Source organism: Etheostoma spectabile, chromosome 21 (genome assembly GCF_008692095.1).
Source record: "Etheostoma spectabile isolate EspeVRDwgs_2016 chromosome 21, UIUC_Espe_1.0, whole genome shotgun sequence".
NCBI lineage: Eukaryota > Metazoa > Chordata > Actinopteri > Perciformes > Percidae > Etheostoma > Etheostoma spectabile.
The window spans coordinates 12,671,849-12,689,794 of NC_045753.1; the positions used below are offsets into that span (position 1 = coordinate 12,671,849).

At 40.0% G+C, this 17,946-nt stretch overlaps 1 protein-coding gene and 1 pseudogene across 1 annotated transcript; one reads left to right on the forward strand and one right to left on the reverse strand.

The window, feature by feature from the left end:
• Positions 1 to 1,561: 1,561 nt before the first annotated feature.
• Positions 1,562 to 6,159, forward strand: LOC116671605 (transmembrane protein 101-like; annotated as a pseudogene).
• A 3,868-nt stretch (positions 6,160 to 10,027) lies between these two features.
• tmem101 (transmembrane protein 101) lies at positions 10,028 to 14,701 on the reverse strand. Its single transcript, XM_032502305.1, has 4 exons — positions 14,475 to 14,701; positions 13,081 to 13,261; positions 11,562 to 11,708; positions 10,028 to 10,806 (listed from the first exon to the last, which is right to left on the reverse strand). Exons 1-4 carry the CDS (start codon positions 14,603 to 14,605, stop codon positions 10,498 to 10,500), a joined length of 768 nt encoding a protein of 255 aa, XP_032358196.1. The 5' UTR covers positions 14,606 to 14,701; the 3' UTR covers positions 10,028 to 10,497.
• Between the last annotated feature and the right edge of the window lie 3,245 nt (positions 14,702 to 17,946).

Below are 17,946 nucleotides of genomic sequence, written 5' to 3' on the forward strand. Positions count from 1 at the left end.
GGTGGCCTGGTTTTTAAATCTGCTGGCATTGTTTGGTCCTTGAAAGTAGCATAGATGGGAGTGAATGGAGTGTGAAATGTTGTTTCTTTTAGCTGAATATGTAGCCCAATAACCCCACCTCTCACCAACTGTACCAGGATCAGCTCCAGCATAGTGGATGGATGGAGTAGGATGGATGGATGGAGGATGGATGGATGGATGGATGGATGGATGGATGGATGGATGGATGGTGGATGATGTGGATGGATGGTGGCAGCATCAAAAAAAGCTTGTGGTATAATGTTCTTAAGCTAGATGTTCATGAACGTGTCTGTCCGGAAAACGGTCCCACTACTCACCCTCCAACTGACATTTCATGTGAGTAGTACACGCTACTGACTCCTTAACTAAACCATTAGCTTGTCTCGCACTAAGCCATTTTCAGGATCTAGGGTAGTTCATCTCCTAAAGATTAACCTGGGACACGTCACTGTGGGACACGTCACTGTGGATCAACAGCAGCGTGGACAGAAACAGGCCCCTCCCCATTTGGCTCCCCATTTAAGTTACATACTTTGATTGCGTTTCATCGTCAAACAGACTGTAAGCGAGATGTCTCAATGGACTGTGGGACGTGTTTTAATGTTTCTTAAGAGATTTGATGGTCTGAGATATAACATTGGTGCTTTTAAAAATGCTAAACATTCTCTGGTCCCCCCTAGATGTATATGTTAGTATTAATAGGTTATCATAGATATGTTATTGTAAATATCTTTGGGTTTTGGACTTTTGGTTGAACAAAATACGTACGTGAAGATGTCATAGCGCCATTGAGAACATTGTAATAACCTTGGTATGGTTCAGGAATTTGTGTTTGTTTTCTTACTTTTGTATATTTCATTACACATTAATGTTAATATTAGATAACTTTGTAGCATCTGTCCAGGGCATCAGACTGAAAAATCTTATGGCTAACTCTGGCATATTGACATCATTATTAGTCTTTCCCTGTTAAATAAACCATAAAAAAAAATTATTTTATTTAATAATATGTATAATTATCAGTAGCTTTTGTTTATCTTGACTGTTTTGGGGAAAACATATATTAAAACTACAATTTGTTTTTCTCCACCAGATTTATCACTGGCATTGTCGAAAAGAACATGAATTGTGAAACAAATTGCTGTAAATATTTAATTCAAAATAATGGAAATGTCAAAGAAGTATTTAAAAAATCATTTTTAAACTGAGTCAGGGACTACAGGGGAAAAAGCCTTTTGGCTGATTCTGGAATTGTGGACCATGTATAATCATGTGTTTTATTAGTTTGCATGCCCCTTCTTAAATAAATGTAATTAAATGAATAATTAAAGTGGCTATATGTAACTTTTGTTAACGTTTGTGTTAACTCTAGCGCCATTTGGACTAAACCGGACAGTGTTTTACCACCCTGCTGTCAAAAACGTCTTTCTTACAGTGCTGTATTGCCCACTGTAGATGACTGAGTAAGCGTTACAATAAAAAAAACATATTTATTTAACTAAACGTAAAAAAACCACCAAATATTAAAAGTACTTTATTCATGATAGGTGAGCCAGGCTTATTTATTCCAGACGATAGTCTGCATTTATCTTGTCAACACAAGCATAACATTCAGAAATGAGCAACATATGTGTGGCAAATTGTTACTTTAACAGTTTTTTAACGTTTTTCAGTTGATGCAACAATGTGGTCACGAATTTACCCGTGACTCCATCTGGAAAATTATTCGCGATTTCGGATTTTGACCATCTGGATTACCGTTGGACACAACTCCCGTCTGACAGGGACCGCATTGAGCGGGACGGTGACATGGGACGCGCTCCAGGCTGCATCCATATACTCTTGGTTAAGTAGCAGCCAGAGACACATTTCTGTGATGATCTACTTTCTCCTGTGGATGGTGGTGTCGAACCTTCCAGGTTTCCTCTAGCAGTCTGTCCCGCCACTTGTTCATCAGCCAATAGACGTATGTCTTTGAGCTGGATCAGAAAACCCCTTTCAAAATAAGCATCAGTGTTTAAGTTAAAGCACGTTTACGCATGAGAAAGACGCGTAACTTTTATTTCGACATGTGTGTAATGTGACTATCTGGGGTGTCGTGTGCGGAAAGATTGCGGTAGCAATGGCAATCTCCCAGAGAAGCAAACGTTAAGGTTTCTCAGCCAGCTAGGAGCGTTTATTTTGACCCGTTCGGATTTGGAACTGCTCAGCGTTGATGCTGTTTGCTGAACGAGCGGACTCGAAAAGGTAAAAATACTAACTATGTAGAGCACGGAGAAACAGCTAACGTTAATGTTAGCCAACGGGCTAACGGCAGTCAGCTGCAAAACTTGTGCAAAAGCCTTATTAGCAACATAATTGTGGGATTATGTTAAGCTAGCTATTTGGCAGATATAGCTAATTACTGGACAATAGTGTGTAATATCCGAACTTTTCGCATATTTGCTGTTTGAAGGTGTAAGACGGTTTATGTACAATATGGAGTTTTGTTAAATTAAAATACAAGGTAAATTTGGGCCTGGTCTGTAATTTTCAGTCGGACAGGCTGTAATTTGTGTATACCCCTGGGCGTTGTGTTGTGTTAGGCCGTGGTGGGCTGGTCCTCTCAGACAACCACACCCTGAATTATCCTGTATTACAGCAACTTTAGGGAAATGTATACACCTTTGTCACGCCCGGCTCCTCTTTTAGTTGGTATGTATCCTCCCTGTCTCAAATAGTTGTCACTTCAAAGCAAGTTGTCTTTCATCGGTGTTGTGCTGAAAGTGTCAACTAAAAAAAGTAAATATATTGGATTTTACTGATTTTTACATGATATGTGCTGCTTATGAATGTGAATATGGCTGCCTTCTACACAAAACAAACAAGTAGCTCCTTAGGGACGTTGACACTTGACGTACACTGTTTTCACTTATCAAATCACACATCATCCGGTGTTGAGTACAGGTGTATTTTTAATTAAATTTATGAAAAAAAATAATAGATCAAGTTTAATCGTGGTAATAACGTTGTCCATTATTTTGGCTTTAATCATAGACACCCCTATGACAAAAATGTATTTAAGATCTCAGATGTCACAATAAAATACTTCTAAAAGTGATAAATGAGAATATTGTACAGTTGTTCAGCAGTTTTACTGTTAATGCAGTTTGAAGACTAAATGAGTAATCACAACAGTTAATGATGATCATCAACAAACTATCAATGTTGGAGCCCTACTGTAAACATACAAGTTTATTGTCATTACTGCAGAAGCATTTAAATGCAATGTAAGCTGTGTTTGACTACCACTCTATAATACACAATACTAAATGCATACACATAATTACAATAAATCATGAGACAAAATATACAAACATAGAAATAAAAAGCCATAGCTCTGTAAATAAAGTTTTCCTCTTTTATTATTGTAATTCAGAAACAGACATCCATGTAACCTACCTGTATGTGGACATGGGGGCTGCAGTGCTCTGTGCTAGCTCATGTCATTTGGGGTGAAGAGGAGGTGGTTTGCAATGGCGCGCCATACAGCTGGCCTCAGCACGTATGCATCGTATGTTGAGAACAAGTGTACTACGGGGACTGGCTTAGGTGCGTTGGCTTCTGTGGTTTACTTTTTTTTTTTTTAAGTTACCTTTGTGCTTCTGATAATAATAGGCGGTATTAAAGGTGCTCAAGCAATTCGTATATTTTTAGGTACAACATGTTTTGTCACATACAGCAGACATCTCACTATCCACGAGCTGCCTCGCGCCACCAAACATAAGCAGTTCCAGCGTTCCACGCCAAACCAACAAAAAATTGGGGTGGGGGGTGTATGTGCGAGCACGGTAGGGAGGGGATGAGGGAGGAGGAGGGAGGGCCAGCTAGCCTCGTTTTGTTTTGAAATACTTTGTACGTCAACAAAGAAGCGCCGCCACCCAAATCGCTTAGAGCACCTTGAATGTGTCGGTATGTACACCGTCAAACTGGGAAAAAAAATGTGACTCATGAAATTGTACACAGTTGGAAGTGTAAAAATAAGTCGTCACCACCAGAGTCCCTGGAGCTTCCTTTTGGTATTATCCCTGTTTTATAATATCACTCAGGGTTTAACTTTTGTTTGTGCTTTTAAATAGTTGTAGGCAGTATTGAAAGGTCAGTTTCAAGGCTAAAACTGATGTCATGGAGGAAAAATCATGCAGGGACATTTATTTGAGGTGATTTGACATGAGTGTCAACTCAACCCAGGGTTATTTTTGGTCTTAAATTGGTCTTTTAATATGCTTTCAGATCAAGCACTTGTTTCACTTCTTTTTTGTTTGAAATTAAGCAAGTAGCTTAATGTTAGTGGTAGTAGCTCAGTCCATAGGGAGGTTACTGGTTCAGTCCCGTACGGAACCAGTATGGTGGTGGACGGTAGCTGGAGAGGTGCCAGTTCACCTCCTGGGCACTGCCAAGGTGCTCTTGAGCAAGGCACCGAACCCCACCCGCTCGGGGCGCCTTTCCATGGGCAGCCCCTCCACTCTGACATCCTCTCCTAGTGCATGTCTAGGTATGTGTAGGTGCATGTGTAATTCAGGCTGTGTGTAATGGTGTAATAACAACAGAGTGAAAAGTGTAGTTTCCCCTTGTGGATTAATAAAGTATAATAATAAATACATTTCTAATGCAGTCTTACACACCACTGCCCCTATCATGCTTAGTTTTAACTTCATACAGCTGTCTAATTTTCACATAATCGGATATGTATCAGATTTTGAAGCACATATTAAAGTGGCCCAGATCAGTGTGGGGGGGGGGGGGGGGGGGGGATCTGTGTCGTGTCACACAAGGAAAAAAAATTGAGCCCGCCCTAGAAGTCTGAAAGAAGATTGTTTAATAATCAGATCGACGTTTGGTAGCAGGCACTTGTCATAGGTTATTATCACAGCCCTAATGGGTTTCTCTGCAGGTGCGGAGGTATTCCAGAGCGCTGGCCATTATGAGCTTTATGGTTTTGGCCAGTGGCGCGGGGGAGGTTACAGACAGAAACCTCCGCAGAGTCGCTGCAGTCTACTGACAGGTTTCCTGGGAGTCCTACCTTATCTGCTGGTAAGGATACATCAGTTGTATTAAGTTGTTATTATTGTATGTGGACAGTCTCTGTAACAAATTCTGACGCTTACACGAGACCAACACAGTTGAACAACTACCAATACTTTTTTTATTAAGTGACTAAAGCTCTTACCCAAATTGTCATCAGGGCATATATTAGAGAACATGCCGAGCATTAAGGTGCCATGCTAGAGACAGATTTGGTCGTAATTTATTGACAATAAGTCGACTGACAACCCAAAAAATGGCAATTTGACAAGCAAACCCACCCCCCAAAAAAAAAATACAGTTCAGTCATTAAATGTAATTTTGCTGCTTATTTAATATAATATACGTTGGTCAGACAATACAAGACATTTATAATTCATATAATATTATTTAATTTCTCATTATTCTCTGATATGAATAGATATTTGTTAATAAAGCCGTTTTGTTTCAGCCGTTTGTTTAGCCAATGAAAGGCTTATTAGTGAGATTCACTGACTGGACGGATTGTGTGAGTATCTTTCGTGCAATCACTTCACGAAAAGGCCTCATGAAGTCGATATCTTCAAAACCAATAAGTCAACATTAATATGAGTGAGAATGGAACTTCAGACACTTCTGCATATGTCAAATAAAGCACGTTTTTTTACTATAACACCGCCTCCCAGAGTTAAAACCCTGTGCACTGCCAACCACAACCTGTTGTCAGTTGTCATTAATAACGCAGGACCACTTTCCTCCCATTAGGTGTACTCCTTCAGCACAGCAAGAGGACCAACAGCCTATCTGAAACCACATCGTGGGAGGAGAAGTCACGTGATGCTGCTGGAGGTGCTGTTTGGTTGCTGGCTTCTGGCTTCCTGTCTGGCTGCTACGTCCGCCTGGCCGCACAGATCCTGGCCACCGTCCTGCCTCTGGTGATCCTGCTTATTGATGGAAACCTGGGCTACTGCCCACACATCGCAAGGTGGAGTTTTGGAACACGATGAAGCTGATAGGACATAACGTGGGTATCTTTGGCGCGGTGCTGATCCTGGCTACTGACGGTTGAACCTTTGGGCTCTCAGACAGCTTACAGACCGAGGTGTCTGCAGGAGGAGGTTTTCAGCCTTTGCGTCACAGTTGCCGTAGCTCAGTGACCTCTAGGATTCAACACACTCCAAGCTGAGACTGCTGGATCTAAGCAGCGTGGATTGTCTTTGCCCACTGGTTGGTATCTTCGCTTTTGCAAGAAAAGAACAAGCTCTTTTTTTGCAATTTAATAATTTATTCAGATTCATTTGTCTCTGTTATGCTCTGAGTAGAGTATGATACTGTATCTGCTGGAAAATACTTTCTACTCAAATTGTCTTAATGTTTAAAATGTTTTCGGTATATGGTTTACATATTGCGAAATACAGGGAAATAAATGTAACTTAGTGCATTTTATAGAAATGGGAGTGCTAGTACATTTGGTAATAAACTGCATTTCACTTTTGCATTCATGTGATTTAATTAAATGAATATGCACAACTTCTTTATCTTCTGTGTAAATGTTTTCATAATTCTGGAAGTATCTTAATTTAGTTATATCCTGAAATTATTTCCATGTTGAGTATTTTGATCATTTACTCAAGTCATTGACAAATTTACAAACTGATTATGCTGCAATTGGCTGCACAATTAATCAAATTTTAATCGCGATCACGATTTTGACTTCCCACGATCAAATTTGCGTGATCGAGCGATTCCTTTTTTTAAAGCGTAATTTCATAGAAAGCTCCGTTTTTTGCAAAGCCAATCTACCGCTACTACCGTACTGCTCTGAGCCAGTCAGTAGTTCACTGCACCCGTGCAGCTTAGTTTCTAGATGTAGACAGTCCAAGAGGACAGAGTAGCGGAGGAAAACTCAACAGATAGCAGTCGGTTATAACGTCGGTATCAAGGTTACCAGTTTCCAGTAAATGCAACATTTGTCCCGTCTGTTGTTTTTCAGACAAGAGCAGTGGAGCAGTGCTAGTCGGTGCTAGTAGCGTCTGTTAGCTGTTAGCTAGTAGCGTCTGTAGCTGTTAGCTCCTAGGATTCACCGGCGCTAATGTCCTCGCATCCGCACAATGCTGTTTACGGATATGGTTTATTTTGCGTTACGTACCCATTTCGTCTGTAAAGTCGTGCTTGTGTGGGATCTCTCCTCTCTCTCCTCTTACTCGCGCGGTCCACATTTCTGACATTTGTCTACAGTTTTAATTTTGTTTAACACAGCTGTATATTGTAGTATTGAAGTATGAGGGCAAACCTGTGTTTGTACCAGTGCCATGTAACTCTCTATCGCGGCCGCCACGGCGAAAACACAGAAGAAGTTACTGAATGCAGCTAACTTCAGTTGGTAGAGTAACAGCGTGTGAGACGGAGCTGCTGTACCGAGACCTGGACCTGGACCTGGACCTGGGCCAGAGATGTGACCCATGGCCAGAATATCATAGTTCATAAAAATGCAGCGCAGTGACGATACAGACGTTTCATACACACGTCGTGTTCATGATGAGTCAGCCGTCTCTCTGTGAGTAGCGTCCATCACACTCCCTCTCGCAGTTATAAATAGCCTATGTGACAATAAAATTTGTTTTGGCTAAAATCAACAAATAATCGTGAAAATAATTGCGATCAAAGTTTGGATCAAAATAATCGTGATTATCATTTGGCCATAACGTGCAGCCCTAACTGCAATATTTATTTTGATAACTATGACCACGTCCTCTTTCCATGAAAGAAAAAATGTAGCACAAGCTGAACGCCTCATGGACTACTCACTCAGCTGTTGAGGTCACTTAGCTAAAACTGCTGCGTCCTAATTCAACAGTCCTGCAACTAATGCTACCTAACCTGGGGCCCTGAGGCCATTTTTACACTTTATTTCGTTCTGGATTTTTTTATATAAAGCTTGTAAAACATCAACCTGTTGTCTACAGTCAAGATTGACCATCATTTTTTTCAGGACAACTGGGTTATCGGAATATTTGGGTTGCAGTGACGTCACTTCATTTAAAATGTTGTAGGGCCTTAAAAATAAATAAATTATAAACGGAACATGAATCTTCCAGATATGTATTGATATCACAGACAGATACTTAATAAATAGCCATTTTCCTTTCTAAAACTCTCTCATATGTCTTGGGAGTCACACTGTGAAGAAATAATCATAACTTATACAGTTGACAAAATACATGCATTTTTTCAAAGAAAGTCAAGACGCTTTGCTCTCATGACATTTACTTATGCCAATATAACATAATAATTTCATATTTATTGATAATCCACCCCACAGCAATGCTATAAAATGGCTTATTTATTAAGTATCTGTCTGTGATATCAATACATATCTGGAAGATTCATGTTCCGTTTATATATTTATTTATTTTTAAGGCCCTACAACCATTTTTAAATGCAAGTGACGTCACTGCAACCCAAATATTCCGATAACCCAGTTTGTCCTGAAAAAAATGATGGTCATATCTTGACTGTAGACAACAGGGTTGATGTTTTACAAGCTTTTTATTAAAATAAATAAATCCAGGAAAATAAAGTGTAAAAATGGCCTCAGGGCCCCCAGGGTTAAGGTAGCATTAGTTGCAGGACTGTTGAATTAGGACGGCAGCAGTTTTAGCTAAGTGTACCTCATAAACAGCTGAGTGAGTAGTCCATGAGGCGTTCAGCTTGTGCTACATTGTTTCTTTCATGGAAAGAGGACGTGGTCATAGTTATCAAAATAAATAGTATTGCAGTTAGGGCTGCACGATTATGGCCAAAATGATAATCACGATTATTTTATTTGTTGATTTTAGCCAAACAAATTTTATTGTACATAGGCTATTTATAACTGCGAGAGGGAGTGTGTGATGGACGCTACTCACCGAGAGACGGTGACTCATCATGAACACGACGTGTGTATGAAACGTCTGTATCGTCACTGCGCTGCATTTTTATGAACTATGATTCTGGCCATGGGTCACATCTTGGCCAGGTCCAGGTCCAGGTCAGGTCTCGGTACAGCAGCTCCGTCTCACACGCTGTTACTCTACCAACTGAAGTTAGCTGCATTCAGTAACTTCTTCTGTGTTTTCGCCGTGGCGGCCCCGCGATAGCAGAGTTACCATGGCATGGTACAAAACACAGGTTTGCCCCTCATACTTACAATACTAACAATATACAGCTGTGTTAAAACAAAATTAAAACTGTAGACAAATGTCAGAAATGTGGACCGGCGCGGAGTAAGAGGAGAGAGAGGAGAGATCCCACACAAGCACGACTTTACAGACGAAATGGGTCACGTAACGCAAAATTAAACCATATCCGTATAAACAGCATTGCTGCGGATGCGAGGACATTAGCACCGGTGAATCCTAGGAGCTAACAGCTAACAGACGCTACTAGCTAACAGCTAACAGACGCTACTAGCACCGACTAGCACTGGTCACATGCTCTTGTCTGAAAAACAACAGACGGGACAAATGTTGCATTTACTGGAAACTGGTAACCTTGATACGACGTTATAACCGACTGCTATTGTTGAGTTTTCCTCCGCTACTCTGTCCTCTGTGGACTGTCTACATCTAGAAACTAAGCTGCAACGGGTGCAGTGAATCTCTGACTGGCTCAGAGCAGACGGTAGTAGCGGTAGATTGGCTTTGCAAAAAACGGAGCGTTCTATGAAATTACGCTTTAAAAAAAGAATCGCTCGATCACGCAAATTTGATCGTGGGAAGTCAAAATGTGGATCGCGATTAAAATTTGATTAATTGTGCAGCCAATTGCAGCATAATCAGTTTGTAAATTTAGTCAATGACTTGAGTTAAATGATCAAAATACTCAAACATGGAAAATAATTTCAGGCATATAACTAAATTAAGATACTTCCCAGAATTATGAAAACATTTACACAGAAGATAAAGAAGTTGTGCATATTCATTTTAATTAAATTCACATGAATGCAAAAGTGAAATGCAGTTTATTACCAAATGTACTAGCACTCCCATTTCATATAAAATGCAACATAAGTTACATTTTAAGTTTCCCTGTATTTCGCAAATATGTAAACCATATACCGTAAAACATTTTAAACATTTAAGACAATTTTTGAGTAGAAAGTATTTTCCCAGCAGATACAGTATCAATACTCATACTTCAGAGCATAACAGAGACAAAATGAATCTGAATAAATTATTAAATTGCAAAAAAAGAGCTTGTTCTTTTCTTGCAAAAGCGAAGATACCAACCAGTGGGCAAAGACAATCCACGCTGCTTAGATCCAGCAGTCTCAGCTTGGAGTGTGTGAATCCTGAGAGGTCACTGAGCTACGGCAACTGTGACGCAAAGGCCGAAAACCTCCTCCTGCGCAGACACCTCGGTCTGTAAAGCTGTCTGAGAGCCCAAAAAGGTTCAACCGTCAGTAGCCAGGATCAGCACCGCGCCAAAGATACCCACGTTATGTCCTATCAGCTTCATCTGGTTCCAAAACTCCACCTTGCGATTGTGGTGCCAGTAGCCCAGGTTTCCATCAATAAGCAGGATCACCAGAGGCAGGACGGTGGCCAGGATCTGTGCGGCCAGGCGGACGTAGCAGCCAGACAGGAAGGCCAGAGCCAGCAACCCAAACAGCACCTCCAGCAGCATCAACGTGACTTCTCCTCCCACGATGTGGTTCAGATAGGCCTGTTGGTCCTCTTTGCTGTGCTGAAGGGAGTACACCTAATGGGAGGAAAGTGGTCCTGCGTTATTTAATGACACTGACAACAGGTTGTGGTTTGCAGTGCACAGTGTTTTAACTCTGGGAGGCGGTGTTATAGATAAAAAACGTGCTTTATTTGACATATGCAGAAGTGTCTGAAGTCTCATTCTCACTCATATTAATGTTGACTTATCTGGTTTGAAGATATCGTACTTCATGCAGGCCTTTTCGTGAAGTGATTGCACGAAAGATACTCACACAATCTCGTCCAGTCAGTGAATCTCAACTAATAAGCCTTTACATTGGCTAAACAAAACGGCTGAAACAAAACGGCTTTATTAACAAATAATCTATTCATATCAGAGAATAATGAGAAATTAAATAGTATTAATATGAATTAATAAATGTCTTGTATTGTCTGACCAACGTATATTATATTAAATAAAGCAGCAAAATTACATTTAATGAGCTGAAACTGTATTTTTTTTTTTGGGGGGGTTTGCTTGTCAAATTGCCATTTTTTTGGGTTGTCAGTCGACTTATTGTCTAATCAAATTACGACCAAATCTGTCTCTAAGCATGGCAACTTAATGCCTCGGGCATGTTCTCTTAATATAATGCCCTGATGACAATTTGGGTAAGAGCTTTAGTCACTTAATAAAAAAAGTATTGGTGTTGTTCAGACTGTGTTGGTCTCGTGTAAGCGTCAGAATTTGTTACAGAGACTGTCCACATACAAATAATAACAACTTAATACAACTGATGTAGTCCTTACCATGCAGATAAGGTAGACTCCCAGGAAAACCTGTCCAGTAGACTGCAGCGATCTGCTGCGAGGTTTCTGTCTGTACACCTCCCCCGCGCCACTGGCCAAAACCATAAAGCCTCCAATAATGGCCAGCGCTCTGGAATACATCCGCACCTGCAGAGAAACACCATTAGGGCTGTGATAATAACCTATGACAAGTGCCTGCTACCACGTCGATCTGATTATTAAACAATCTTCTTTCAGACTTCTAGTGGCGGCCTCAATTTTTTTTCCCTTGTGTGACACGACACAGATCCCCCCCCCCCCCACACTGATCTGGGCCACTTTAATATGTGCTTCAAAATCTGATACATATCCGATTATGGGAAAATTAGACAGCTGTATGAACAGTTAAAACTAAGCATGATAGGGGCAGTGGTGTGTAAGACTGCATTAGAAATGTATTTATTTATTATACTTTATTAATCCCACAAGGGGAAACTACACTTTTCACTCTGTTGTTATTACACACATTACACACAGGCCTGAATTACACATGCACCTACACATACCTAGACATGCACTAATGGAGAGATGTCAGAGTGAGGGGGCTGCCCATGGAAAGGCGCCCCGAGCGGGTGGGGGTTCGGTGCCTTGCTCAAGAGCACCTTGGCAGTGCCCAGGAGGTGAACTGGCACCTCTCCAGCTACCAGTCCACCACCATACTTTGGTCCGTACGGGGACTTGAACCAGTAACCCTCCCTATGGACTGAGCTACTACCACTAACCATTAAGCTACTTGCTTAATTTCAAACAAAAACAGAAGTGAAACAAGTGCTTGACTGAAAGCATATTAAAAGACCAATTTAAGACCAAAAAATACCCCTGTGGTGATGTTGACACTCATTGTCAAATCACCTCAAATAAATGTCACTGCAATGGATTTTTCCTCCATGACATCAGTTTAGCCTTGAACTGACCTTTTCAATACTGCCTACAACTATTTAAAAGCAGCCAAACAAAAGTTAAACCCTGAGTGATATTAAAAAACAGGGATAATAACCAAAAGGGAAGCTCCAGGGACTCTGGTGGTGACGACTTATTTTTACACTTCCAACTGTGTACAATTTATCCATGAGTCACATTTTTTTCCCAAGTTTGACTGGTGTACATACCGACACATTAAAGGTGCTCTAAGCGATGTTGGGTGGCGGCGCTTCTTGTTGACGTTCAAAGTATTTTCAAACAAAACGAGGCTAGCTGGCCCCTCCCTCCTCCTCCTCATCCCCTCCCTACCGTGCTTCCGCACATTAACCCCCCACCCCCAAATCCTTTTTGTTGGGTTTTTGGCTGGAACGCTGGAACTCTTATGTTTGGTGGCGCGAGGCAGCTCGTGGATAGTGAGATGTCTGCTGTATGTGACAAAACATGTTGTAACCTAAAAAATATACGATATTGCTTAGAGCACCTTTAATACCTGCATATTATTATCAGAAGCACAAAGGTAACTTAAAAAAAAAAAAGTAAACCACAGAAGCCAACGCACCTTAAGCCAGTCCCCGTAGTACACTTGTTCTCCAACATACGATGCATACGTGCTGATGGCCAGCTGTATGGCAGCGGCCATTGCAAACCACCTCCTCTTCACCCCAAATGACATGAAGCTAGCACAGAGCACTGCAGCCCCCATGTCCACATACAGGTACGGTACATGGATGTCTGGTTTCCTGAAGATGACAATTAATAAAAAGAGAAAACTTTATTTTACAGAGCTATGGCTTTTTATTTCTATCTGTTGTATATTTTTTGTCTCATGATTTATTGTACATTATGTGTATGCATTTAGTATTGTGTATTATAGAGTGGTAGTCAAAACACAGCTTACATTGCATTTAAATGCTTCTGCAGTAATGACAATAAACTTGTACTTGTTTTACAGTAGGGCTCCAACTATTGATAGTTTTGTTGATGATTCATCTATTAACTGTTGTGATTACTCATTTAGTCTTCAAACTGCATTAACAGTAAAACTGCTGAACAACTGTACAATATTCTCATTTATCACTTTTAGAAGTATTTTATTGTGAACATCTGAGATCTTAAATACTATTTTTGTCATAGGGGTGTCTTATGATTAAAGCCAAATAATCATGACAACGTTATTACCACGATTAATACTATGATCTATGTATTTTTTTTCATAAATTTAATTAAAAAATACACTGTACTCAACACCTGGACTGATGTGTGATTTGATAAGTGAAAACAGTGTACGTCAAGTGTCAACGTCCCTAAAGGAGGCTACTGTGTTTAATGGTGTAGAAAGGCAAGCCAATATTCACATTCATAAAGCAGCACATATTCATGTAAAAATCAAGTAAAATCCAAATATATTACTTTTTTTAGTTGACACTTTCAGCACAACACCGATTGAAAGACAACTTGCTTTGAAAGTGACAACTATTTGAGACAGGGAGGATACATAACCCAACTAAAAGAGGAAGCCGGGCGTGACAAAGGGTGTATACATTTTCCCTAAAGTTGCTGTAATTACAGGATAATTCAGAGGGGTGTGGTTGTCTGAGAGGACCAGCCCACCACGGCCTAACACAACACACGCCCAGGGTATACACAAATTACAGCCTGTCCGACTGAAAATTACAGACCAGGCCAAATTTACCTTGTCATTTTAATTTAAACAACTCCATATGGTACATAAACCGTCTTACACCTTCAACAGCAAATATGCGAAAAGTTCGGATATTACACATATTGTCCAGTAATTAGCTATATCTGCCAAACTAGCTAGCTATATACATCATCCACAATTATGTTGCTAATAAAGGCTTTTGCACAAGTTTGCAGCTGACTGCCGTTAGCCCGTTGGCTAACATTAACGTTAGCTGTTTCTCCGTGCTCTAGCTAGTTAGTTATTTTTACCTTTTCGAGTCCGCTCGTTCAGCAAACAGCATCAACATGCTGAAGCAGTTCCAAAATCCGAACCGGGTCAAAATAAACGCTCCTAGCTGGCTGAGAAACCTTAACGTTTGCTTTCTACTGGGAGCTGCCATTGCTACCGCAATCTTTTCCGCCAACGACACCCCAGATAGTCAACATATACACACATGTCGAAATAAAAGTTCGCGTCTTTCTACATGCGTAAACGTGCTTTAACTTAAACACTGATGCTCTTATTTTGAAAGGGGTTTCTGATCCAGCTCAAAGACATACGTCTATTGGCTGATAGAACAAAGTGGGCGGGACAGACTGCTAGGAGGAAACCGTGGAAGGTTCGACACCACCATCCACAGGAGAAAGTAGATCATCACAGGAAAATGTGTCTCTGGCTGCTACTTAACCTCAAGAGTATATGGATGCAGCCTGGAGCGTCCCATGTCATCCGTCCCGTCTCATGCGGTCCCGTGTCAAGCGGAGTTGTGTCCAACGGTAAATCCAGAGGGTCAAAAATACGAAATCGCGAATAATTTTCCAGATGGAGTCACGGGTAAATTCGTGACCACATTTGTTGCAATCAACTGAAAAACGTTAAAAAACTGTTAAAGTAACAATTTTGCCACACATATAGTTTGCTCATTTCTGAATGTTATGCTTGTGTTGACAAGATAAATGCAGACTATCGTCTGGAATAAAATAAGCCTGGCTCAACTATCATGAATAAAGTACTTTTAATATTTGGTGTTTTTTTAACGTTTAGTTAAATAAAATATGTTTTTTTTATTTGTAACGCTTACTCAGTAATCTACAGTGGGCAATACAGCACTGTAAGGAAAAGACGTTTTTGACAGCAGGTGTGGTAAAAACACTTCCGGTTTAGTCCAAAGTGGCCGCTAGAGTTAACACAAACGTTAACAAAAAGTTACATATAGCCACTTTAATTATTCATTTAATTACATTTATTTAAGAAGGGGGCAGTGCAAACTAATAAAACACATGATTATACATGGGTCAACAATTCCAGAATCAGCCAAAAGGCTTTTTTCCCCTGTAGTCCCTGACCTCAGTGTTAAAAATGATTTTTTAAATACTTCTTTGACATTTCCATTATTTTGAATTAAATATTTACAGCAAATTTGTTTCACAATTCATGTTCTTTTCGACAATGCCAGTGATATAATTCTGGTGGAGAAAAACAAATCTTGTAGTTTTAATATATGTTTTCCCCAAAAACAGTCAAAGATCAAAAAAGCTCACTGATAATTATACATATTATTTAATAAAATAATTTTTTTTTATTGGTTTATTTAACAGGGACAGACTAATAATGATGTCAATATGCCAGAGTTAGCCATAAGATTTTCAGTCTGATGTCCCTGGACAGATGCTACAAAGTTATCTAATATTAACATTAATGTTAATGAAATATACAAAAAGTAAGAAAACAAACACAAATTCCCTGAAACAATACCAAGGTTATTACAATGTTCTCAATGGCAGCTATGACATCTTCACGTTACGTATTTTGTTCAACCAAAAGTCCAAAACCCAAAGATATTTACAATAACATAATGCTATGATAACTATTTAATACTAACATATCCATCTAGGGGTGGACCCAGAGAATGTTTAGCATTTTTAAAAGCACCAATGTTATAATCTCAGACCTCAAAATCTCTTAAGAAACATTAAAACACGTCCCCACAGTCCATGAGACATCTCGCTTACAGTCTGTTTGACGATGAAATCGAATCAAAGTATGTAACTTAAATAGGGGAGAACAAATGGGGAGGGGCCTGTTCTGTCCACGCTGCTGTTGATCCACAGTGACGTGTCCCACAGTGACGTGTCCCAGGTTAATCTTTAGGAGATGAGACTAACCTAGATCCTGAAAATGGCTTAGTGCGAGACAAGCTAATGGTTTAGTTAAGGATCAGTAGCGTGTAACTACTCACATGAAATGTCAGTTGGAGGTGAGTAGTGGGACTAGTTTTACAGGACAAGAACACGTTCATGAAACATCTAGCTTAAGAAACATTATACCAACAAGCTTTTTTGATGCTGCCATCCATCCATCCATCCATCCATCCATCCATCCATCCATCCATCCATCCATCCATCCATCCATCCATCCATCCATCCATCCATCCATCCATCCATCCATCCAATGCTGGAGCCTATCCCTGGTTACAGTGGGTGAGAGGTGGGGTTATTTGGGCTACATATGCAGCATAAAAGAAACAACATTTCACACTCCCATTCTACTCCCATCTATGCGTACTTTCAAGGACCAAAAATGCCAGCAGATTTAAACTCAGGACCACCAAACCTCCCACAAACAATCACTAGAAATGAAAAATAGCCTGAGCTAAGTGCTAAAAGCATACGTAGATAGTACAATATTGCTAAGAAAGCATATATGTATCTATGTTGTTGTTCTCCAAGCCATGGTTGTAAACAGGAACGAATCAGTGTTTGTAAAGACACCTTGTGCAAAAACCTATCAATTTCTACCCAAAAACCTCAGTGTCAGTCTTATATATTCTTCTTCTATGTTCTACTGCGTGTGTACATTTTTTATTAGAATGACGTTGCAAGACTTAGAGCAACTGATTGGAAAGACTATATAAAGTATAATCAAATCAAGGATGAAGACTTGACCTCCTTCTTTCTGGCACAAGGGCCCATGTTCATGATGTATAAACAACGACTTTTACCACTGTTATAGCCAAGTCAAATGTGTGGGTTAGCTACTGATATATTATGTAAAGTAACAAGTTAAGGAAGAGACAACAGCTTTTGTACAGTGGTGCACAGACAATTACCTGGATTTAAACTTAAAGGAAACAGAAGAGATAGTAATTGAATTTAGAGGGAACAAAACTGCACTGCCTGCTACAAAAAACAACAGTGAACCTGTGGAAATAGTCACAACATACAACCATCTCGGAAATGAAACAGCTTGCAGCAGAGAATGTATTTTTATCGAAACTCAACCGTTTTAATGTAACTGGTCAGATTTTTACAAATGTTTGGTAGATCAGTAATTCAGTCTTCTGACGTTTGGTTTTCTCTGTGTGCTTGGTAACATGCACAAACAAATAAGTAAATAACAGTGGTAAAAATCATAGGCAATGGCTAAGAAACAGCCACCAGCCTGGACACCAAACTCCTTCTACCCAAAACTGGACATTTTAAAGTATAGAACCCTTCACTGCAAGATCAGTAGCGGCAGCAACCTGACCCTGGGAGAGACTTCTACAAAGTATAAATAGATACAAAAACATCTTTATTCTTCAAGCCATCAGCCTGAATAACATGCAGCTCAATCATCAGGTCTCCTCGCTGGTCACTTCTTGCACTTTTATTTAAAGTTGGAATTTTCCTGTCGTGGATCGACCTTGTTATTTGACTTTGTTTATTCTGTCTCAATGCGATCAAACGTGTTTTATTATGA